The 25,133-nt window shown below is 42.4% G+C and overlaps 2 protein-coding genes across 8 annotated transcripts in view; both read right to left on the reverse strand.

Annotated features, from left to right (window-relative positions):
* LOC106571572 (ectonucleoside triphosphate diphosphohydrolase 5) overlaps positions 1 to 10,484 on the reverse strand; it is a 15,914-nt gene extending 5,430 nt beyond the window's left edge. The window contains exons 1-7 of one of the 6 annotated variants that reach the window (XM_014144789.2): positions 3,917 to 4,014; positions 3,268 to 3,341; positions 1,581 to 1,829; positions 1,206 to 1,285; positions 930 to 1,073; positions 716 to 791; positions 247 to 282 (exon numbers count right to left, since the gene is read on the reverse strand). In XM_014144789.2, the coding sequence (XP_014000264.1) occupies positions 247 to 282; positions 716 to 791; positions 930 to 1,073; positions 1,206 to 1,285; positions 1,581 to 1,827 (583 nt within the window). In that variant the 5' untranslated portion in view covers positions 1,828 to 1,829; positions 3,268 to 3,341; positions 3,917 to 4,014. Of the gene's footprint in view, positions 1 to 246; positions 283 to 715; positions 792 to 929; positions 1,074 to 1,205; positions 1,286 to 1,580; positions 1,860 to 3,267; positions 3,342 to 3,537; positions 4,015 to 9,874 lie in introns of those variants that run through there. The other 5 variants (XM_014144792.2, XM_014144790.2, XM_014144791.2 and 2 more) reach the window with 5 other exon arrangements.
* A 155-nt stretch (positions 10,485 to 10,639) lies between these two features.
* Positions 10,640 to 24,958, reverse strand: LOC106571571 (methylmalonate-semialdehyde dehydrogenase [acylating], mitochondrial). 2 transcript variants are annotated; one of them, XM_014144786.2, is made up of 12 exons: positions 24,875 to 24,958; positions 24,286 to 24,339; positions 24,042 to 24,116; positions 23,310 to 23,471; positions 23,040 to 23,118; positions 22,478 to 22,780; positions 21,994 to 22,115; positions 21,531 to 21,720; positions 19,482 to 19,663; positions 16,439 to 16,618; positions 11,749 to 11,847; positions 10,640 to 11,583 (listed from the first exon to the last, which is right to left on the reverse strand). In XM_014144786.2, the coding sequence occupies exons 2-12, from the start codon at positions 24,325 to 24,327 to the stop codon at positions 11,479 to 11,481; spliced, it is 1,539 nt and encodes a 512-aa protein (XP_014000261.2). In that variant the 5' UTR covers positions 24,328 to 24,339; positions 24,875 to 24,958; the 3' UTR covers positions 10,640 to 11,478. The 2 variants fall into 2 exon arrangements, with proteins under 2 accessions (XP_014000261.2, XP_014000260.2); XM_014144785.2 differs by having other exon boundaries at positions 24,701 to 24,948.
* Between the last annotated feature and the right edge of the window lie 175 nt (positions 24,959 to 25,133).

The raw sequence follows: 25,133 nt of genomic DNA on the forward strand, positions 1-25,133 counted from the left end.
TGTTATACATTACCCTAAGCATGATGGGATGATAATTGCTTAACTCAGGAACCACACCTGTGTGGAAGCACCTGTTTTCAAAATACGGACTTTGTATCCCTCTTTTACTGTGTTTCCATTATTTTGGCAGTTACCTGTTTATAGCTGACCCTACAACCTGATAATAGAATAGCCTAAACAAAATTGTTTGAAAAGTGACAATAATGCATTACAATATGTACTATGACAAAAAGTTACAAGCCTCACCTGTCAAAAAGTTCACAGTAACCCACGCCAAGATTCCTACAAGAACAAAAAACTATCATTCAAGTGAGGTAAAGACTGATCTGACAGTGCAGTTAACTCATCACTTGTTTGACATGCATAAGCATTAGTTTGACATTAGTTTGTGTAAGTGGGCTATCATTTGAGACAAAATGCTGACAAATCAATTACACCACACAAGGTTCGGTAAACCACTAAATCCATTCACCACATAATTACACCTTTTTGAGGTGTAACCAAGGCAGACTCTAACAACAACAACAACAACAACCCTCTTTTTCTACAGCGTCATCATAACGGATCGGGGTAAGAAAGTGTACAGCAAGCTGTCGAAGGAGAACAGTGACTGATGCCACCAAGAGGCGAGCACTGCTGAAGCCTGCCTCCGGACTGCTGATGAATAGGTCTGACTGGAGGTTTGACTACGGGTTATGGGTAGACGAGACTTTACCTTCATTTGTACCATTCATTATGCTGACGCTATCGTCTGGCACGAAGAAGGGAGATTCATCAAAAACATCCTGCACCTGTGGGGTGGAGTGGGAAGACGGAGAGATGACTGCAGAAAGGGTGAATGCAGTGTCAACACCTATGGCAGTGCCATACCTGATTTAATAGTGCTCCAGCCCTATCAGATCTAGGAGTGCCCTAGGTCCCACCCATACCTGTTCCAGCAGAGCCTGGGCTTTCTCTGAGGGCAGCAGCCTGAGTCCTGCTGTGGCTTTCAAGACCAGCGGGGTTCTCTTCCATTCCAGCCGGGGGACGGTTTTCTTAGCCACTTTCAGAAGCTGCCTCACTGTATACCCACCCTGGGGAGAGAATGTGGTATTGGAGAATGATGATTATGATGTGCATTTTAGGGACTCAAGCCATTTCAAGTGTTTTTGAAATATTTGAATACCACTTGCTGCATCGGGCAATTACAACCACTGCTGTCTCACCATTTCAGGCGTGTCTGCATATGCTGACAGACCAGGCTTGATGGAATGGAACATCTCATTATCCAACACTGGTAACTCCTCTGTCAGACAAAAGATACACATGAACGATCCGTCAACAGAAGAAAAAAAAACATACAATTGAGACGACAAAATCCACTTGGAGCAATAAGCATTTAATTTACAATTTGCAAACATGAACGATGTTTTATGAAGATGTGCATTTAGTGTTATGTTTATTGATGAGCATTTAATAATATACCAATTCAATTTTGCTTGAAGTAAATGGGAAATGTAATACCACAACATTGCGCAGAGTAACACATCAGGGAGCATCTTAACACCTCCTCTCTCCAGTAGAGTTTTAGCATAACTCACCAGGGTCTTTCTGTATGAAGGTATAGACGTGGATGCGTGTGCCAGTGCTGCCAGCGTCAAACATTACCCCATAGAAGATCCGGCTGGAGTTGGCTGGTCGGCTGAGGCTGGGGAGGAGGTTACCCAGGCTGGCGGAGAAGTCCAGGACAGAAGCCTTGGGCTGGGCATGGGTCAGCCCTGTCAGAACCCACACAACCAGAACCAGTGACAGGACCACCGCAGGTAGGAGAGAAGCCTGGGGAGACATCTCTGGGGAAGGAGTAGGAGATGAGTGTCCCTCTGATGGGTACAAGGCCAGGAGGATTAGGCTAAAACTGAGGGACTGAAGGGTATCTTAGTCAACTCAATAGGAGTGGACCACTGAGGCAGTCATGCAGAGGAACGTTTAGTTTAGCCAACAGCACGCTAGATAATTGACACTGCTCCTGAGTCGACCTAACTGGATAGAAGACACAAGGTCCCAACTAGAAGCAACAACCAACAGAAGAGCCCCAAAGCAATAGCATACAGTTATATGCACCTTGACCACACCCTAACTAGCCATTCACCAATCAGAAGGGAGCCTTCTGGAGGATGACGTTGACACTTCCACCAAGCAGGATTGTTAGACAAATGTACAGTACTCCCCTTACAACTGTTTCGCCCGAGTGGCGCAGCGGTCTAAGGCACTGCATCTCAGTGCTAGAGGCGTCACTACAGACCCTGGTTTGATTCCATGCTGTATCACAACCCGCCGTGATTGGGAGTCCCATAGGGCGGTGCACAATTTGCCCTGCGTCGTCAGGGTTAGGGTTTGGCCGGGGTAGGCCGCCATCGTAAATAAAAATGTGTTCTTAACTGACTTGCCTAGTTAAATAAAGGTTAAATAAATACAAATAAAATAAAAAGAACCAACTATCATATGTGTGACAAATCCTATAGACTATTGGGAGAAATTCAGATGCTCTCTCTCCTGTCCATGCAGTCCACCGGGTTTGAAGGTCTTCAAAACCATCTGGCCACGTATACTCAAAAAACGGTCCCGCTACAGCCAGAAGAGGACTGGTAGGCCCTCTGAGCCTGGTTCCTCTGTAGGTTTCTTCCTAGATTCCTGCTTTCTAGGGATTTTTTTCTAGCCACTTTGCTTCGGTCTCTGCATTGCTTCCTCTATGGGGTTTTAGGCTGGGTATCTGTAAAGCACTTTTTGACAACTGCTGATGTAAAAAGGGCTTTATAAAATACATTTGATTGATTGACCTTGTTTAAATGTTTACAGGAATATTTGTTATTGGTTTTTAAATAGTGAATAAACATGTTATAACCACATGTTATATAGGCTAACCCCATGGAAAACCTACAGTATTGCAAGTGAAACCACAACGCTGCAGCTGTCAAGAATATAAACAGTTCTGTATTGATCCTGTTAAAAAACAAGGCTGTTAAAAGGCTACTCTGTTCAAATTCCCAGTGCAGTACTGTCAAATTCCCAAGACTATGATAGCTAGCTGCTAGCCATCGTTCACCAGAGGGCTTCCTCTTAGGTTCTCAGTTGATGCATTGAAGACTGCATGGGATTGTGTACAATAGTCCTTTGTCTACACTTTAATAATGCTTGTTTCCAATGCGATTTTGGAAACCTTTGGAAGTTTACTTTACTATAACCCAGAAAGATTTTTCATTAAACAAATTGTTGAATTACTACACACACCTGTATAGCGTTAGGGTTCCCACATGTCCATGTTACAGCGCTTGTTCACCCGAAGACAGAGCTTCTCCAAACACCTGTGTGTAATGAAAGGACGCCCGAAGTGTTGTAACTGAACTAAAACAGAGTACACTAGTGTATATTTTGCATTTGTGAAATTATTTTTGATGTGTTATGAAAGTAGATCTTATGTTTCTAGAACCATATCGGAATTGAGAATCAATTCATGTTTAGAGGGAGTACTTGGCTGTTTTGCTGCCAGAGCCAGTTTACCTCTGAAAATGTAATGGTCCTGACCTGTCGACTCGCCTACATTTCTTTAATTAACATTCTTGTGCTAGCTAGCTAGCTAACTTACACTGCATGCAAATAAAGAAACGATAGCTGCTACCTATATAGTGGCATGTTGTGTAAATAAATGCTGGGAATAAAATAGGCACAAACGTTTATATTTAGCTCATTTCTGACTGCAGTTGACCCATGCCGTTGCACAATTTACCAATTGACAGCTAACGTGCTAGCTAACTGGCTAACTTCTCCCGAAGAAACCACAAAATGTATTGCAAATAAAACAAATGATATACAATTCTTCTCGGGCAATACAGGTAGTCACAGCCATAAAACGACATATCTAGCTAGCTAATGATTTTACCATTCATGTCAACATCCACCTGCTATCAAACTAGCTAGCTTATTTGACAGCTAAACTGGAGGGCAAACCTACGTCATCTATTGACGCTGCAAAACAACTTTGCCACACACACACACACACACACACACACACACACACACACACACACACACACACACACACACACACACACACACACACACACACACACACACACACACACACACACACACACACACACACACACACTTGTGAAGTTTCCTTTAAAATTATTCATAAATATTATCCTGCCAACCACTATATGAAGAAATTTAAGGAAAACATCAACTCTAATTGCTCCTTTTGTAATGACCACCCAGAAACAGTGTTGCATCTTTTTGGCATTGTATTCACGTAAGAAAACTGTGGAAAGACGTCAGTAGATTTATAATTGAACACATTTATGAAGATCTTACACTATTGTGGAGAGATGTACTGCTTGGATTCTTTACCTACGATAGAATTAAGCTGAAACATTTTTATTTAATTAATTTCATTATTCTTTTGGCCAAATTTCATATTCACAAATGTAAATTTACAAACAAAACACCACACTTTCTTACCTTACAAAAGTAAATTGAACTGTATTTTAAGACAATTAAATACTCTACTAACAAAAAGCTGTTAGAATTATAAGTGTATGTATGTCCCTTAAGGTCCTTGTGTAATGTGATATTGTACCCCCAAGCCCAATTGTCCTTTGTATATTATTTATATATACTCGTGTTCCCGCATGTACTTTCTGTATTGATTTGTTGTTCATTAAAAAAATATATATATATATATATATATATATATATATTTTGGTTCCCAGGCTGCAAAACAACTGGGAACTCAAAGAAAAAAAAGCAGGTAAAATCATGACATTGGTGATCTTCAGGTCGGAAAGTTAGAGCTCTAGAAAGATGCCAGAATTTCCCTCTTGGAATTCCGAGTTGGTTGACCGTTCAAAACAATTTTTCCCAGTCGGAGCTCCCCCCCCCCCCAGTTGGTTTGAACGCAGCATCTGTCAAACCACTGATCAAAGAAAACTGAAAATTCTCATGTAGATAGTTGTTTTCCATACATTAAGGTAATCTTGCTGACAATGTAAATAAAGACCATAAAGGTTAATCCCGAAAGAATGAACATGCTGAGGAAACGAAACAATCAACCCACAATACCAATTTTCAGCATGTTCAATGCAGTCAAGGGAAACTCACTGTAATTAGTTTTGTGCCAGCACAGCAGAAGCATATTTATATTGTTGGGATTTTGCAACAAGTCCCATGGTCTGTCTGTCAAAACATAGGAATTTCTTAAGCAGCAAAACACCAGTTTTACTGCTTAAAGTTTGAAACTCTGCCGCTTTACTGTTCACAATGTCTACGTGAAAGGGTTTTCACAAACAAAATAACCACCGGACAGCAGATTTAGGATTGCTAGGAAAAATCTCTGGGCCCTGGTCAGGACTCCGCTATTGATGAATAGAAAAGCAAGCTCTGTAGCCAAAAAACACATTGTAAACCCCATGGTAATCTGACTACCTAGTGTTGTCAAATGTTTATGATAAACATTTACATCCATGTCCAATTCTGTACTTTAACAACAGCAAAGCCTTGTCAAAGCTTGTTTACGAAGTTCCGTTTATGTAAGTTGCAAACATCCATATAACCTACCAGTCGCGTGTGTTATTCTGTGGCCTAAAGAACATATAATCAGGAACTTCAGGCACCACAAAGCTTAACGACTCATCAAAGGGTGGCTCTCTAAAAGGTGTCTGACTCGCAAATACCAGCATTTACAACTTCTCAACAAAACATGTTTTCCCCAGATTCATGCTTGAGAGAGCAATATTTAGTTATAGTTGCAATATATAGAGCTCATTGATGAGGCATAGGAAGAAGTGTCTTCAGCAGCAGTATTCAATGGAAATCTTTATGCCATGTAAAACAGGGTGCATCATTGCATAATTTTGTTTATTTTTTACCTTTATTTAACTTGGCAGGAGGCAGAACAAATTCTTATTTACAATGACGGCCTACCCGGGCCAAACCCTAACGACGCTGGGCCAATTGTGCACCGCCCTATGGGACTCCCAATCACGGCCAGTTGTTTATTTTATTTCACCTTTATTTAACCAGGTAGGCTAGTTGAGAACAAGTTCTCATTTACAATTGCGACCTGGCCAAGATAAAGCAAAGCAGTTCGACACATACAACAACAAAGAGTTACACATGGAGTAAAACAAACATACAGTCAATAATACAGTAGAAAAATAAGTCTATATACAATGTGAGCAAATGAGGTGAGATAAGGGAGGTAAAGGCAAGAAAGGCCATGGTGGCAAAGTAAATACAATATAGCAAGTAAAACACTGGAATGGTAGATTTGTAGTGGAAGAAAGTGCAAAGTAGAAATAGAAATAATGGGGTGCAAAGGAGCAAAATAAATAAATACAGTAGGGGAAGAGGTAGTTGTATGGGCTAAATTATAGATGGGCTATGTACAGGTGCAGTGATCTGTGAGCTGCTCTGACAGCTGGTGCTTAAAGCTAGTGAGGGAGATAAGTGTTTCCAGTTTCAGAGAAATTTGTAGTTCGTTCCAGTCATTGGCAGCAGAGAACTGGAAGGAGAGACGGCCAAAGGAGGAATTGGCTTTGGGAGTGACCAGAGAGATATACCTGCTGGAGCGCATGCTATGGGTGGGGGCTGCTATGGTGACCAGTGAGCGGAGATAAGGGGGGACTTTACCTAGCAGGGTCTTGTAGATGACCTGGAGCCAGTGGGTTTGGCGACGAGTATGAAGCGAGGGCCAGCTAACGAGAGCGTACGGTTCGCAGTGGTGGGTAGTATATGGGGCTTTGGTGACAAAACGGATGGCACTGTGATAGACTGCATCCAGTTTATTGAGTAGGGTATTGGAGGCTATTTTGTAAATGACGTCGCCGAAGTCGAGGATCGGTAGGATGGTCAGTTTTACGAGGGTATGTTTGGCAGCATGAGTGAAGGATGCTTTGTTGCGAAATAGGAAGCCAATTCTAGATTTAACTTTGGATTGGAGATGTTTGATGTGAGTCTGGAAGGAGAGCTTACAGTCTAACCAGACACCTAGGTATTTGTAGTTGTCCACATATTCTAAGTCAGAACCGTCCAGAGTAGTGATGCTGGACGGGCAGGTAGGTGCAGGCAGCGATCGGTTGAAGAGCATGCATTTAGTTTTACTTGTATTTAAAAGCAGTTGGAGGCCACGGAAGGAGAGTTGTATGGCATTGAAGCTCGTCTGCAGTGTCCAAAGAAGGGCCAGAAGTATACAGAATGGTGTCGTCTGCGTAGAGGTGGATCAGAGACTCAACAGCAGCAAGAGTGACATTGATGTATACAGAGAAAAGAGTTGGCCCAAGAATTTAACCCTGTGGCACCCCCATAGAGACTACCAGAGGCCCGGACAACAGGCCATCCGATTTGACACATTGAACTCTATCAGAGAAGTAGTTGGTGAACCAGGCGAGGCAATCATTTGAGAAGCCAAGGCTATTGAGTCTGCCAATGAGGATGTGGTGATTGACAGAGTCGAAAGCCTTGGCCAGGTCAACGAATACGGCAGCATAGTATTGTTTCTTATCGATGGCGGTTACGATATCGTTTAGGACCTTGAGCATGGCTGAGGTGCACCCATGACCAGCTCTGAAACCAGATTGCGTAGCAGAGAAGGTGCGGTGGGATTCGAAATGGTCGGTAATCTGTTTGTTGACTTGGCTTTCGAAGACCTTAGAAAGGCAGGGTAGGATAGATATAGGTCTGTAGCAGTTTGGGTCAAGAGTGTCCCCTCCTTTGAAGAGGGGGATGACAGCAGCTGCTTTCCAATCTTTTGGAATCTCAGACGACACGAAAGAGAGGTTGAACAGGCTAGTAATAGGGGTTGCAACAATTTCGGCAGATAATTTTAGAAAGAAAGGGTCCAGATTGTCTAGCCCGGCTGATTTGTAGGGGTCCAGATTTTGCAGCTCTTTCAGAACATCAGCTGACTGGATTTGGGAGAAGGAGAAATGGGGAAGGCTTGGGCGAGTAGCTGTGGGGGGTGCAGTGCTGTTGACCGCGGTAGGGGTAGCCAGGTGGAAAGCATGGCCAGCCGTAGAAAAATGCTTATTGAAATTCTCAATTATAGTGGATTTATCAGAGGTGACAGAGTTTCCTATCCTCAGTGCAGTGGGCAGCTGGGAGGAGGTGTTCTTATTCTCCATGTACTTTACAGTGTCCCAGAACTTTTTTATGTTTGTGTTGCAGGAAGCACATTTCTGCTTGAAAAAGCTAGCCTTGGCTTTTCTAACTGCCTGTGTATATTGGTTTCTAACTTCCCTGAAAAGTTGCATATCACAGGGGCTGTTCGTTGTCAGGTCTGGAGAGACCCAAGGGCTATATCTGTTCCTGGTTCTACATTTCTTGAATGGGGCATGCTTATTTAAGATGGTGAGGAAGGCATTTTTTTTAAATACATCCTGGAATCGAACCAGGGTCTGTAATGACACCTGTAGCACAGAGATGCAGAGCCTTAGACCGCTGCGCCATTTGGGAGCAGAGGTCTAGGCACTAACATCCCAAATTGGATTATTCTAATGTATACTCACTGAAATACTAACAGAGACCGGTCAGCACAAAATACATTTGTAGAAACAATAATTTGCCCAGAGTGTCACTAACCAGGTTTCCATTAAACCTTTTTATGTGAATAATTCATATTTCGGATAAAAAACATGATGGAAACAGCAAAATGACAGTAAACTTTCCAAATGTCGACAAAACAAAATACACTAGTTAAGGTGGTATGTTTTTGTATCTGTACAATTAGTTATATTAGAAATGCTGGTGGAAACATCTTTATGCGCAAATATTAATATAATAACCATCATATCGCAGTAAACTTGGAATAACGTGATATGTTGTGTGGTCCTTCCACTACCACTCAAAAAAGCATGCTGTTTACAGTAGAGGCGCAGCCAGGGATAGGCCTACCCCCCCCAAAAAATCCCAGAAATGATTCAATATAAATTGTGTTTTATTTTATTACATTTTTAAAAGAAACGCATGTGAGATGTATTTTCTATGGGTAATTGTATAATAATGTAACAAAGAAATAGTCAGCAACAATCAAAACTGGCTTCCATTTAAAGCTGGTGGTTCCTTTTAACGAGTCTTCAATATTCCCAGTTAAGAAGTTTTAGGTTGTAGTTATTATAGGACTATTTCTCTCTATACCATTTGTATTTCATAGACCTTTTGACTATTGGATGTTCTTATAGGCACTATAGTATTGCCAGCCTAATCTCGGGAGTTGATAGATTTGAAGTCATAAGCAGAGCTGTGCTTCAAGCCTTGCGAAAAACTGCTGGCAAACGCAGGAAAGTGCTGTTTGAATGAATGCTTACGAGCCTGCTGGTGCCTACCACTGCTCAGACTGCTCTATCAAATATAAAAATCATAGACTTAATTTTAATATAATAAAACACACAAATACGAGCCGTAGGTCATTAATATGGTCAAATCCGAAAACTATAATTTCGAAAACAAAACATGTATTCTTTCAGTGAAATACGGAACCGGTCCTATTTTATCGAACGGGTGGCAACCCTAAGTCTAAATATTGCTGTTACATTGCACAACTTTCAATATTGTGTCATAATTATGTAAAATTCTGGCAAATTAATTACGGTCTTTGTTAGGAAGAAATTGTCTTCACACAGTTCACAACGAGCCAGGCGGCCCAAACTGCTGCATATAACCTGACTCTGCTTGCACTGAACGCAAGAGAAGTGTCAATTTCAGGCACCGCATTGATTATATGCAACGCAGGACAAGCTAGTTAAACTAGTAATATCATCAACCATGTGTAGTTAACTAGTGATTATGTTAAGATAAATGTATCTTATTAAAAAAAACTGTCTAACGCTAGCTAGCAACTTACCATGGCTCCTTGCTGCCAGCACTCGCGTAACAGGTGGTCAGTCTGCCACGCAGTCTCCTGGTCGATTGCAAATATAATTTGTGTCCAAAAATGACAATTACCGATTGTTATGAAAATTTGAAATCGGCCCTAATTAATCGGCCGACCTCTACTTATGATACGTCTACTAAAGGTAAGGTACCGTTTTATAATACTACTGCCCGCCGTGGTATAAATTGTAACATCCAATTTAAGGCTTGTTTGCCCATCGAGATTAAAGTGTCTGAAGAGGAGTTTGTTGGCAAATTGGCAACTGTTCTAAAGTTAGTCTTATTTGAATATGATGGGATAGGTAATTATTTGTATATGTAACGAGGTTGCGCTAAGTACTATGCACTAGTATAAAACGATTGTATTACGAAATAATATACGGTGCACGTCGCAAAATAAATTATGTAGAAAAAAAATGCCTATCAAAAAAAATACAAAAAAATGGCTACAGATGAAATAAATCAAGTTCACATGGTAGCTGGAAGGGTACGGTGATGAGATTGATGCTCCTTTCGAATAAATATGCAGATTCTGGTGACATGATGATCGATGCTTGGCTGCAGTTTATTTTTTGTCAATCTCACTCCTTTGTCCATAATAATCTGATGTCGGCTATATCCGCACTGCGAGCTGTTGGCTAGAGCGCACGTGCCAAGACCGGAGTGGGCACATTCGCTATATAATGCAACATTTGATGTGACGACAACCATCAGAGTTAAATACGATTGAAACCAATTTACAGTGCATTTTTTTAATTCGGTACATGGGAAACTGCAAAAGTTTTTATAGGCACCTCGTCATAACCCACAGCCTTTAAATCGGCAACAAGTCAACGTGATGGAAACATCTCTGGTGAGAATTCACATTGTATGCAGATTTGAGAATATTTGCATGAATCTATCGCCAATTGGATGGAAACCTAGCTAGTGTCTCCGTTTCACAGATTGGGAACACTAATGCCCACAAGGGACTGGGTGAAGCTCTTTATCTATGGTGTCCCGCTGTCCCTCTCCTAATAGTTAGGATGCAAGCGGAGTAAGATCTTAAAAATAAATCAAATATTTAAGATGTAACCTTTAACTAGGCAAGTCAGTTAAGAACAAATTCTTATTTATAATGACGACCTTTCAGGGAACAGTAGCCAACAGAGTTTTACCTGGTCAGCTCGGGGATTCGATCCAGCAACCTTTCGGTTACTGGCCCAACGCTCTAACCACTAGACTACCTGCCGTCGGCCTTCTCACCCATTGCATTCCACCTAGTCCATCCTAATGTGACTCCCAGGGTCAGCATATGACTAGTGTTTGAACAGAGGATTTCTTGCTACAGTAACAGTACATTTCAGATTAAAATATGTCATCACCCTACAGGAAGCAATTTCAGTAACAGGGTCAAACTCAAATACAAAAACGTTTCTCATATAGTACACTGTATAAAACATATTCCATGACTGCAATAGACTTATCAGTTGTTCGTAGCCCTTGGCTGCTAACCCCTTCTGAACGTTAACGCACGTCAGTATGTAGAACGTTGTGCCAGGTAGAGAACACCACATGAACAAGTGTACATTCCGTTTAGCGTCCCATGGTCGGCATGGTAACGGCCGGGCTCTTCGTGGTGGCGTCTTCGGCCTTCCACTGTGACGTAACAGTCTTGATCTGAGTGTAGAACTGGATGCCCTGTAGAGAGACAACACACAGGAGCAGACAGTCAACACTAGAAAATGTCCACCTCATACTGTATAGTTGACTGCAGAAACTATTCATTAGGACCAATATGGTTATATGATACAAATCGAAGGGTGAGAAACAGTTGTGGGCTTGTGCTGGTTGTAGCGAGCTAACCTGTTTGCCATAGAAGTTGGTGTCGCCCCTGAAGGAACCTCTGGAGCCGGTGAAGGAGAACATGGGAAGGGGGACTGGGATGGGCACGTTCACGCCAATCTAAAATGAGAAAACGCACACACAGTAGGGTTGAATATTTCCTCCGAAAAAGATGTCAGACAGCTTGTTGGCCCTTATCTCTCCTCTTGCTCCTGGCTATAGGGGAAATTTGGGAAGGTTGTTTTTACTTTATGATAACCCGTTTGTGGCGACTCAGATTATCCCCAAAATAAATCAGATAAACTAATAGTAGCCCTAGGCCAGCGGAGATTCAGCACCATAGATGTCGCAGTTGATTGCAAATCTAACCAGTTGGCCCACAGTGCGCTTGCTTTTGTTAGCGTAACATCATGAAACAATGTTGCAAATGTCCATTTCCTCAAGCGCTTTTGTGGACACAGTGCATCAGACGTTTTGTGATTAGCAACAGTTTATATGGTGTCACACGTTAGTTTGGAGATTTGAATGTGAGCTGGAGATTGAACGTTATCCACCATAACTGCGTCGAGAGGTTGTGTGTAGCCTGCACAGATGGCTTCTATACATTTTAATTGCTTACTATGCTGTAGCCTAAGGGCCTAATATCTGCTAATTTGCCCTTCTTTCTCAGCATATCCTCTCACCAGTTGTGATTAGGGCTGTGACGGTCTTGAAATTAAAGTCACGGTAATTGGCCAGGGGGGATTTGCGCATATCAGACAAAAGAAAACGTGGCTTTTCTCTGAAACTTCACTATTACACTTCGTTATCATCAGTAGCATTATTATTCATGTTCTCTAAATATTAGTCTAGTATACAAATTAAGACGTTTCAGATTGGCAAGGAATCACAACCCCCCCCCCCCAAAAAAAAACAATTCCGAATTTGACGCACTGAACCAGTTACACCAAGTCCGATTCATTTTTTCCCCTCCACTTCTCTAAACAATTTCACATAACGTCACAAATACTGCTGCGTTCATTCTCTGTGGCAATATGTTGTTCAAAGCCGCTAAAGAGGATGCAGTTGGGGCAGCAGGTAGCCTAGTGGTTAGTGTTGGACTTGTAACCGTGCAAGATCGAATCCCCGAGCTGACAAGGTAAAAATCTGTTGCTCTGCCCCTGAACAAGGCAGCTAACCCACTGTTCCTAGGCCGTCATTGTAAATAAGAATTTGTTCTTAACTGACTTGCCTAGTTAAATAAAGGTTAACAAAAAAAAAGAGGATGCAGGAATGAGGGGGGAAGAAAATATATACCAATGGAAAAATACACAACTGAAAATATTAGTATGCTCTGGAGCAGGTTGACAAAGGATCCGTCTGTACTTTGCTCTGTTCATCTTTCCCTCAATCCTGACTAGTCTCCCAGTCCCTGCCGCTGAAAAACAGCCCCACAGCATGATGTTGCCACCACCATGCTTGAAAGTAGAGATGGTTCCAGACGTGGCGCTTGGCATTCAGGCCAAAGAGTTCATTCTTGGTTTCAGACCAAAGAACATTGTTTTTCATGGTCAGAGTCCTTTAGGTGGCTTTTGGCAAACTCCAAGCGTGTTGTCATGTGCCTTTTACTGAGGAGTGGCTTCCATCTGGCCACTCTACCATAAATGCCTGCTTGGTCGACTGCTGCAGAGGTGGTTGTCCTTCTGGAAGGGTCCCCCATTTCCACAGAGGAACTCTGGAGCGCCATCAGAGTGACCATCGGATTCTTGGTAACCTCCCTGACCAAGGCCCTTCTCCCCCACAATTGCTCAGTTTGACCTGGCAGCCAGCTCTAGGAAAAGTCTTGGTGGTTCCAAACTTCTTCCATTTAAGAATGATGAGGCCACTAAGTTCTTGGGGACCTTCAATGCTGCAGAAATGTTTTGGTACCATTCCCCAGTTCTGTGCCGACACAATCCTATCTCGGAGCTCTACGGACAATGCCTTTGACCTCATGGCTTGGTTTTTGCTCTGACGTGCACTGTCAACTGTGGGACCTTATATAGATAGACAGGTGTGCCTTTCCAAATCATGTCCAATCAATTGCATTTACCACAGGTGGACTCCAATAAGTAGAAACATCAAGGATGATCAATGGAAACAGGATGCACCCGAGTTCAATTGAGTCTCATAGCAAAGGGTCTGAATACTTACGTAAATAATTTTTAATACATTTGCAAAATATTCTAAACCTTTTTTCGCTTTGTCATGATGGGTATTGTGTGTAGATTGAGGGGGAAAAACATTTATTTAACACATTTTAGAATAAGGCATAACAAAATGTGGAAAAAGTAAAGGGGACTCAATACTTTACCGAATGCACTGTATATATGGAAGTAGTTTAGTGCCTAAAAAAAGGGTTAAATGTGCCAACAACAAACTACAGCTCTTTCTCTCTCATATCGGACAGACACTTCAAAAATAAACTTACGATATTTCCCATCTAGTACCGGGTCAGATCTACCTTTGCCTCCAGAACAGCCTGAATTCTCAGGGGCATTGATTCTACAAGTCGGAAACGTTCCACAGGTATGTTGGTCCATGCTGACGCGATACATTGCCGCCACTAGCCTGGGTCCATTGACTCATGCCAAATCCTAACTGCCATCAGCATGACGTGGCAGGAACTGGGATTCGTCGGACCAGGCCGTTTTTCCCTCTCCTTAAGTGTCCAGTGTTGGTGATCGCATGCACACTGGAGCCGCTTCTTTTTTAGCTGATAGGAGTGGAACACGGTGTGGTCGTCTGCTGCAATAGCCCATCCATGACAAGGATCGATGTGTTGTGAGATGCCGGTCTGTGCCGTTATGTCTGTTTGTGCCCGCCTGTTAGCTTGCACGATTCAAGCCATTCTCCTTCAACAAGCTGTTTTTGCCCTCAGGACTGCCGCTGACTGACCGGATGTTTTGTTTGTCGCACCATTCTCAGGAAACCCTTGACCCCGAAGATCATACCGTGCTCAAAGTAAATGTATTTTTATTGAATATATAAAAAAATAAAAAAATCTGTCATCTAACAGACTCCCATCCAGAGTGACACAGAAGCAACCAGGGTCAACGCCCTGCTCAAGGACACGTCGACAGATCTCTCAGAAGATCAAAAAACGGGGACCCGAACCAGCAACCCATCAGCCACCGGCCCAAACTCCCAAAATGGAGTGATCCATTTTCATGAATGGGGTGGTGTACCTAATAAATAAAGAGAATCAGCAAACTCACACACACCCCCCCATAAATGGACTTGTCAATCAAAGCCACCAGTGTATGTCAGACAAGAGCAAATACGTCACCTTTCCTTAAAACATATGAAACTTTTTTTTTTTTTTTTTTTTTTTTAAACCTTAGCCTACTTTCAGAAAGCCTATAAGATAATGAATTGATAAGGAAAGTATGAAGGGGACAGCAACGCGATAGTATGAAGATGAAATTGACAATTATTAAAATGGAAACAAATACACACATGTCCATAGCCTATTTATCACTGTTGATTAGTCTATAAATTAAGAAAAGATTCCATATCAAATTATACCATGCCAGGTTGGATAGGATTGGCGCATTGTCTATTTGACAACACTAGAGCATTATAGGCCTCAGAGCCAGAACAACCTTGTCGACTGCTGTTGAACAATTTAATGAAGTCAGACACATCCAACCTTAATTATAATAATTTGTACACTGAAAATTGACCACAACTTCCCCCAAAAAGAGATTGTATTTGAAAATACCAAATGTCATGGTATAATTTGATATCTTGATTACATTGAGACACAATCACATCTTTTAATTCTTTGGAATACTGGGGAGAAGATTTCCTAAAAAAGGTATTTTTTTTTTTTAGCTGAATTCCTGGTGATTTTAGTATTTTTACCAAAAACGAAATTCCTAAACTTTGGGGAGGCCAAATATTTTCATTAAAATGAAATTAAAAAAACGACCCCTGGTATAGGTATGGACATCATTTTTGACCATTGATCTGATGTAGCCTAGCCTAGCCTATAGGCCTACTTGCTGTTTGCAATGGCATAGTACTGTAGGAGAACCAATCACACACAGCGCATTGAATTTATGGCAATTTTGTTTAAGTAAATAGGCCTACAGTAGGCTAAAACAGCACACACACAGATGAACCTGCAGACAAGGCTGTAGAGAAGCCAGATTTAGACATTGCATATCATTTAATAGTAAGTTTTACGTTACACTGTTCATAAAAATGACTTATTATAATTGACTGGTTTCTCACCATTATTTATCTCAGTAACCTGGTTCCTGCTAGAAAACCCTAACACACACAACTATAGAGCCCAACGTTAACCTACAAATTACACCTTCAACGACCCATGACAAAGACTTGCATACACAACAAAAATAGTGCGGTAAACAATAGATGACCCCGTGTGGCTCAGTTGGTAGAGCGTGGTACTTGCAACGCCAGGGTTGTTCGATTCCCACGGGGGACCAGTACGAATTAAAAATGTATGCACTCACTACTCTGGATAAGAGCGTCTGCTAAATAACTAAAATGTAATTAAAGTTGCATTAAATTATCCTCAGAGTTACCTCAAGCTATGAATCACTGCATAGTCACCCATCTATCTAGAAATGAAGTTAAATGGGAAACTACTTGTGCTGTTGCACGCCAATCACACAAGTCTTACTTCCCCAAGCACCTACCGGAAGTCTCAACTATGGCTCACCTGTCCGACATCCACCTCGTGTGTGTACTTGCGGGCGGTGGCGCCATTGGTGGTGAAGATGGCGGTTCCGTTGCCGTACTGGTTGTTGTTGACCAGGGAGATGGCTTCATCCAGAGTGTCAGCCTCCAGAACCACCAGCACCGGCCCAAAGATCTCCTCCGTGTAGCACTTCATCGCTGGCTGGGGAGTGGAGAAAAAGCCTGAGATCAGTTTTCCTCGTCATGTCTTTAGAGAGCCATCTATAACTTGTCAGAAATGTCCAGATCAACTAGCCCATGTCAGCAAATTTTTTATTATTTTTTTAATCTAGGTTTTGTAGCCCTAGATTGTCGTGTTGGGTCCTGAGAATATGAAATACTTATTTAGGGAGCGAGAGGAATGTATAACGTTTACATTCTGTCCAGATATGTTGCTAGCCGTCAGGGATCCTATGGGAGGAAAAAAATACAGTCTGGTTCGAGTCAACATAACAGCTGTGAGTTGGAGAGGAGTGAGCACTTTGAGGCAGAGGTCAGTTGAAGTGAGGAAGAACAGATATCACTAAGGTTCTGTCAAGCAACAGAGATGCATTAGCTGTTCAGATGTGTAGGAGACTCTGCATAGGAGAAAGGGTTAAATATCAGTGCTTGTGTGAATATGTCTTGTCTTATGCAGCTGTATGACCCAATGGGGGTATAAACTTGGTTTGAGCTTTATTAAGCGTCCATGAAATTTTACAAGGTTAATTTAGAACCTAACACTGGTATGTCAACTTTGTATACATTTGTTTTTACTTATGTCAAAGTGTAATTTCCACTGTACCAAGGTTCAACGTTGTTCTGAGATACTCCATTGATGCATGACCCTTCCAAGTGTAGTGGAGATGGTTCACCAAAATGTACATGATCTATGAAATACAGTAACCTGTATAGTTTGTAGATGTGGAAACCTAGGGTTTAGCTAAGCGTGCTAACAATCAAAACTTAAATGACACAATTCTTGCAAACTTAATGTTATGTAAACTCGGCAAAAAAGAAACGTCCCTTTCATGTCCCTGTCTTTCAAAGATAATTCGTAAAAATCCAAATAACTTCACAGATCTTCATTGTAAAGGGTTTAAACACTGTTTCCCATGCTTGTTCAATGAACCACAAACCATTAATGAACATGCACCTGTGGAACGGTCGTTCAGACACTAACAGCTTAGACGGTAGGCAATTTAGTGTCCTAAGTTCTCATAACTGTGACCTTAGGACACTAAAGAGGCCTTTCTACTGACTCTGAAAAACACCAAAAGAAAGATCCCTGCTCATCTACGTGAACCTGCCTTAGGCATGCTGCAAGGAGGCATGTGGACTGCAGATGTGGCCAGGGCAATAAATTGCAATGTCCGTACTGTGAGACTCCTAACACAGCGCTACAGGGAGACAGGACGGACAGCTGATCATCCTCACAGTGGCAGACCACGTGTAACACCTGCACAGGATCAGTACATCACACCTGCGGGACAGGTACAGGATGGCAACAACAACTGCCTAAGTTACACCAAGAACACACAATCCTTGAAATACATCCACAGGTACACCTCCAATAGGCTAATTGACATAATTTGAGTCAATTGGAGGTGTACCTGTGGATGTCTTGCAAGGCCTACCTTCAAACTCAGTGCCTCTTTGCTTGACATTCATGGGAAAATCAAAAGAAAATCAGCCAAGACGTCAGAAAATAATTGCAGACCTAAGGAGCAATTTCCAAACGCCTGAAGGTACCACTTTCATCTGTACAAACAATAGTACGCAAGTATAAACCCCATGGGACCACACAGCCGTCATACCGCATTCTGTCTCCTAGAGATTAACGTACTTTTGTGCGAAAAGTGCAAATCAATCCCACAACAGCAAAGGACCTTGTGATGATGCTGGAGGAAACGGGTACAAAAGTATCTATATCCACAGTAAAATGAGTCCTATATCGACATAACCTGAAAGGCCACTCAGCAAGGAAGAAGCCACTGCTCCAAAACCGCCATAAAAAAATGCCAGACTACAGTTTGCAACTGCACATAGGGACAAAGATCGTCCTCTGGTCTGATGAAACAAAAATAGAACTGTTTGGCCATAATGACCATCAATATGTTTGAAGGAAAAAGGGGGATGCTTGCAAGACAAAGAACACCATCCCAACCGTGAAGCACGGGGGTGGCAGCATCATGTTGTGGGGGTGCTTTGCTGCAGGAGGGACTGGTGCACTTCACAAAATAGATGGCATCATGAGGTTGGAAAATTATGTGGATATTGAAGCAACATCTCAAGACATCAGTCAGGAAGTTAAAGCTTTGGTCGCAAATGGGTCTTCCAAATGGACAATGACCCCAAGCATACTTCCAAAGTTGTGGCAAAATGGCTTAAGGACAGCAAAGTCAAGGTATTAAAGTGGGCCATCACAAAGCCCTGACCTCAATCCTATAGAACATTTGTGGGCAGAACTGAAAAAGCGTGTGCGAGCAAGGAGACCTACAAACCTGACTCATTTACACCAGCTCTGTCAGGAGGAATGGACTAAAATCACCCAACATATTGCGGGAAGTTTGTGGAAGGCTAACCAAAATGTTTGACCCAAGTTAAACAATTTAAAGGCAATGCTACCAAATACTAATTGAGTGTATTGTAACTTCTGACCCACTGGGAATGTGATGAAAGAAATAAAAGCTGAAATAAATCACTCTATTATTATTCTGACATTTCACATTCTTAAAGTGGTGATCCTAACTGACCTAAGACAGGACTAAATGTCAGGAATTGTGAAACTGAGTTTAAATGTATTTGGCGTATAAACTTCCGACTGGTGTATAAACTTCCGACTTCAACTGTGTGTGTATATGTATATACATACACACAGGGATGTGAAATGATGTAGACAATTACATTGATGGAAGCTACAATCTATCCGCAAATTAAAGCTGATCCACCCCCTAAAATATAAAAAAATATTATATATATAAAAAATAAAAAAACTGTAAATCACTCAGCTGACCTGGGTTCAAAGCCATAAACCCCCCCCTTACCGTAACATTGCCGATGATGGTGGGGCCTACAAAGTTGCCATTCTCGTATCCTTTGACGTGGACATTGCGTCCATCCAGCAGCAGCGTAGCTCCCTCGTCCACGCCGCTCTGGATCAACATTTCAACACGGGCCCTGGCTTCAGGGGAGATCAGAGGACCCACGTCGGCACCCGGCTGGTCACCTAAATACACACAGAGAGGAAAAAAACACACAATTAGAACTCTATTCTATGACATACACAATGCGGACTGGCGCTGGTGGTCATATTGGATGTACTATTTGAAATGTTTAATTAAAATCAATGATCTCACACACAAGGGGAAAACATTTTGATTTGTAAGAAGTTTTGCTGAGGAAAAAAATAAATAAAATAAAAGTCATAAATCCACACAGGGTATTGAGTCCCTTTAGGTAAAAGAGTGAAAGGTACAGTGCCTTGCAAAAGTATTCACCCCCTTGGCATTTTTCCTATTTAGTTGCCTTACATCCTGGAATTAAAATAGATTTTTTGTGGGTTTGTATTATTTGATTTACGCAATATGCCTACCACTTTGAAGATGCAACATTTTTTCTTGTGAAACAAACAAGATAAGACAAAAAAAACAGAACTTGTGTGCATAACTATTCACCCCCCCAAAGTCAATACTTTGTAGAGCCACCTTTTGCAGAAATTAGAGCTGCAAGTCTCTTGGAATATGTCTCTATAAGCTTAGCACATCCAGCCACTGGGATTTTTTCCCATTCTTCAAGGCAAAACTGCTCCAGCTCCTTCAAGTTGGATGGGTTCCTGCTGGTGTACAGCAATCTTTAAGTCATACCACACTCTCAATTGGATTGAGGTCTGGTCTTTGACTAGGCCATTCCAAGACATGTAAATGTTTCCCCTTAAACCACCCAAGTGTTGCTTTAGCAGTATGCTTAGGGTCATTGTCCTGCTGGAAGGTGAACCTCCGTCCCAGTCTCAAATCTAAGGAAGACAAACAAGTTTCCCTCAAGCATTTCCCTGTATTTAGCGCCATCCATCATTCCTTCAATTCTGACCAGTTTCCCAGTCCCTGCCAATGAAAAACATCCCCACAGCATGATGCTGCCACCGCCATGCTTCACTGTGGGGATGATGTTCTCGGGATGATGGGAGGTGTTGGGTTTGTGCCAGAAATAGCGTCTTCCTTGATGGCCAAAAAGCCCCATTTTAGTCTCATCTCACCAGAGTACCTTCTTCCATATGTTTGGGGAGTCTCCCACATGCCTTTTGGCGAACAACAAATGTGTTTGCTTATTTTTTTCTTTAAGCAATGGCTTTTTTTCTGGCCACTCTTCCGTAAAGCCCAGCTCTGTGGAGTGTACGGCTTAAAGCGGTCCTATGGACAGATACTCCAATCTCCGCTGTGGAGCTTTGCAGCTCCTTCAGGGTTATCATTGGTCACCCAGTTGCCTCTGATTAATGGCCTCCTTGCCTGGTCTGTTAGTTTTGGTGGGCGGCCCTCTCTTGGCAGGTTTGTTGTGGTGCCATATTCTTTAAATGTTTTAATAATGGATTTAATGGTGCTCTGTAGGATGTTCAAAGTTTCAGATTTTTTATAACCCAACCCTGATCTGTACCTCTCCACAACTTTGTCCCTGACCTGTTTGGAGAGCTCCTTGGCCTTCATGGTGCCACTTGCTTAGTGGTGTTGCAGACTCTGGGGCCTTTCAGAACAGGTATGCATGTATGCATGTATACACATACTGCGATCATGTGACACTTAGATTGCACACAGGTGGACTTTATTTAACTAATTATGTGACTTCTGAAGGTAATTGGTTGCACCAGATCTTATTTTAGGGGCTTCATAGCAAAGGGGGTGAATACATATTCACGCACCACTTTTCCGTTATTATAAAAACATTTTTTAAAGAAGTAATTGTTTTTCATTTCACTTTATAAATTGACTTTTGTGTATGTCCATTACATGAAATCCAAATAAAAATCAATTTAAATTACAGGTTGTAATGCAACAAAAAAGGAAAAACGCCAAGGGGGTGAATACTTTTGCAAGGCACTGTACCTGCATTGACGCGCAGGGCTTTGGAGCGCTCCACCAGCTCTGGGAGCCATTCACGAGCCTCGCCTACGAGAATGGCGGTTGAGAGAGCCATACAACGCTGTCCTGCAGCGCCGAAGGCCGCGCCCACCAGCTGGTTCAGAGTGTTCTCCTTGTTTGCGTCAGGCATCACCACACCGTGGTTCTTAGCTCCCTACGAGGCAGAATACAAGGGTTGGTAGGTTTACTGCCATGCGTTTTCGGAATGTGCAAAGACATAGACCTAAGCAATAAGAAACTCAAGGAACTTTAGCCATCTACTGGTTCAGGATTGATAAAATGGTAGAACTATTCATCTTGCAGTATGGTTAAGGGCACTGTAGACAATTTAAGGCAGACATATTTCCCTAAGCGTCTAAGGGTTCCCTTAATTCGTTTTGTCCCCAATTGACCCTATTCATAGACCCTATTCGGTCATCATATTTACCATGTTGGACTGCACTCTCTTGCCATTCTTGGATCCTCTCTCGTAGATGTACTCTCCTGCCTGGTTGGAGCCCACGAAGCTGATGGCCTTGATGGCAGGGTGGTCACAGATGAAGTTCACAGCTACGGAAAGAGGTCAAAGGTCATATTATTTCACTCCTCAACATGGCACTGTGAGGGCACAAGATGGCAGTGTAATCACCTTGGTAATTAATTAAACCTGCAACAAAACAAACAGTGTTTCCTATATGGACTGCTACCCCCTACGGCACTTAAACACATTTACCAACACACACATTAGGCAAAGCGTTTACTTAACATAGTGCTGGGTCTACAGGACATTCAAAATCTACCAATATACCTCAGGCACTAACTAGCACACATGATCAGCATAGCCTGGTTTTTCCCTTACATCCTGGGAAACAGGACACACTTCAATAGCATGTTTTATAAAGACTCATCACACACACACCGCCTGGTCTTACCAGCGTGCTGTCCATGGATGATGTTCAGGGTCCCGTCGGGAATCCCTGCGTCCTGCAGCAGCTTGGCCAGCAGCATGGTGCATCCTGGGACGCGCTCGGAGGGCTTCATCAGGTAGGTGTTTCCACACACCATACCCATGGGGAACATCCACAGAGGGATCATGGCAGGGAAGTTGAAGGGGGCAATACCAGCACACACCCCGATGGGCAGGCGGTAGGTGTAGGTATCCATGTCTTTGGTGATGGAGGGCAGGGTCTCTCCCAGCATCAGGGAGGTGATGCTGCAGGCGTGCTCTGCCACCTCTAGGGGGCAAAGAGACGGTGAGTAAAGCCAGGAAGCAGAAGGTCAAACAGCATATGTGGAGGTAGAGATAAGAGTAGCAAAGAAAGACATACAAGTGGTTGGCAGAGGGTCAAATACTTGGTGCAAGGAGATAACGATTGCAGAACAGAGACTTAAATACAGACTACAGAGACAAGTTGTTGTAGTATCTCCCCGTTTCAATCAGTTCAAACATTTTCTCCGTTTCCCATGCCTACTTAGCATGACTGGTCAACCTACGCAATCCTCTGAAGACGTCTCCCTCCGCGTCAGCCAGAGTCTTGCCCTGCTCCAGGGTGATCAGCCTGGCCAGCTCTTTCTGAAAACACAGATGAAAATAAATAAATTAACCAACATTCATGTTTTAGGCCCCGATTGCTGCAAAGAAACATGTTTGTAGCTTGTTCTTTGGATCACGATTTTCAATATAGCTCAAAAGGCATTATATTGAACAAAATATTGGGAACCATTCCTATGGAGGCCCGTTTTCAGTCCAGGGTCTTTCCTTACAATGTTTTCCTTGATGAGCTGCTGGTATCGGAGGAAGATCTGCTGGCGGGTGAGGATGGAGGTCTCGGCCCAGGAGGCGTAGGCCCTGGAGCAGGACTCTACTGCAGCTAACATCTCTGTCTGGGTGGCTTTGGGCACGCGACCCACCACCTCGTTAGTGGCCTGAGGTAGGGAGAGAAGGACAATAGATAAATCATCACGTCATTGTGAACAGAGACACACTACATAAGGGGCCTGTCCAGGAGGGTGTAACGTAAAAATGGATTGTGTACAGGTATAACGTTATATCATGACATGTAGAATAGGCAGTTGAGTCAGATAGCGCTTCATTAGTCTTTAGTGAGACTGAATGCTAGAGGGGGACTTTTCTGTCTTTACCAAGGTTTTTAGCATTATGAATAATACATAAATCATTTTTAGGCTAACATTTAAATGAAATTATTTGTAGGGAAGAGATTTATGGTCTTCTGGGTGTGTAGCTGATTCTGCATTCAACAGCAGTATATAGTTGCCTTGCCAAAAGCAAGTTTCCCTGAAGTAGATGCAGAGTTATAGTGAGTGTTAGTGCATAAACATGTCAAGTCAGTTGGCTGTAAAGAATAGGCTTCCATTACTACATTTTGCAAATCATACAGATTAAATATGACACCCTCGACATTTTCAACTTCCGACCCGACCGGTTTATACATTGTGTACACCTGTTGTGGTATGTGTGTAAGCATTGACACTTACAGGGTTGTGAATGTCCAGCCATTCTGAGGTGTTGGACTCTACAAACTTGCCGTCAATGAACAGCTTGGTGGTGGGCTGCAAGAAGACGGGAAATGACAACCTCACAATGGACATGTCAAACATATCTGTGCATGTGTAGATTGCATGAGCATACATTTTAATACAAGTCTTAGATAGCAAACTACAGTATACATACGACCACTCATAAATCTAGTTATTATACGATTGCAAGATGTTAACTCACCACTGATGATGATGATGATGATGAATAACACATGAGACCCATCTGAAGTTTAGCCTGAAGAGAGGACACACGAGGATCCATTTTCAACGTTACGTTTCCATTGGCCAGCTAGCTAAGATCCAAAACCCTACCTTTCTGCTAGCTAACTAGTTAGCTAAGCTAACTAACTGTGACATTGAAGCTAGCTAGTTGACTCGTTCAACCTGTTAATCATGCATTGGCCGCATGCTACAGAATATAGCTAACGTTACATGTTGCAATGCCAAAAAGGAAATAATCGTACATGACTGCTTAGACTTTTTTTTTTCAAACGTGTGGCGATACTTAGCTAACTAGCTACCATGCTACTATGCTAGCCAATCAAGTATAAAACAATGCATTTAGCTAGAAAAGCTGCACGGGGAATGTGGTTGACCTTTTTGCTCCATAACGATCTCGCTAGAAACCCTGCCATGGTAGAAGAGACTGTGATTGCTTTCAGCCCAAAGTACAGACACCTCTCGCCACTGATAAGGTTAGCTATCTAGCAGTTAGTTATACGTTCATGAAATCAAACAGACTGAGAACGTCGAAAACGCAAAAGCTACACCTTTCATTTGATCTTTCAATGAGACAGAAACGTTAGGCCACCTTGATGAATGCAGCAGATACTTTATTCATCTGTGAAATGGGAACGCGCAACATGTGAGGGACAAACGCTTGGAAGAGAACCAATCATTTGGCGAAAACAAAAACACTCCCCAAAATGTATGAAGCGGATTGGCTGGCCTTTCATGATCCGGACCAGACGTCGTTGACATTGGGCAAATTTACACGGTCCGGTATTCCGGTTGAGTGGATTTCACGTA

The sequence above is a fragment of the Salmo salar genome, chromosome ssa15 (assembly GCF_905237065.1).
Source record: "Salmo salar chromosome ssa15, Ssal_v3.1, whole genome shotgun sequence".
NCBI classification, from domain to species: domain Eukaryota; kingdom Metazoa; phylum Chordata; class Actinopteri; order Salmoniformes; family Salmonidae; genus Salmo; species Salmo salar.

Coding starts and splice junctions, on each gene's coding strand:
- LOC106571571 (XM_014144785.2), bottom strand. CDS start 24,739: ATGGCAGGGTTTCTAGCGAGATCGTTATGGAGCAAAAAG. Junction 24,340..24,700: donor GATCGTTATGGAGCAAAAAG/GTCAACCACATT, acceptor TCCTCTCTTCAG/GCTAAACTTCAGATGGGTCT. Junction 16,619..19,481: donor CCATCATCGGCAATGTTACG/GTAAGGGGGGGG, acceptor TCCACTCCCCAG/CCAGCGATGAAGTGCTACAC.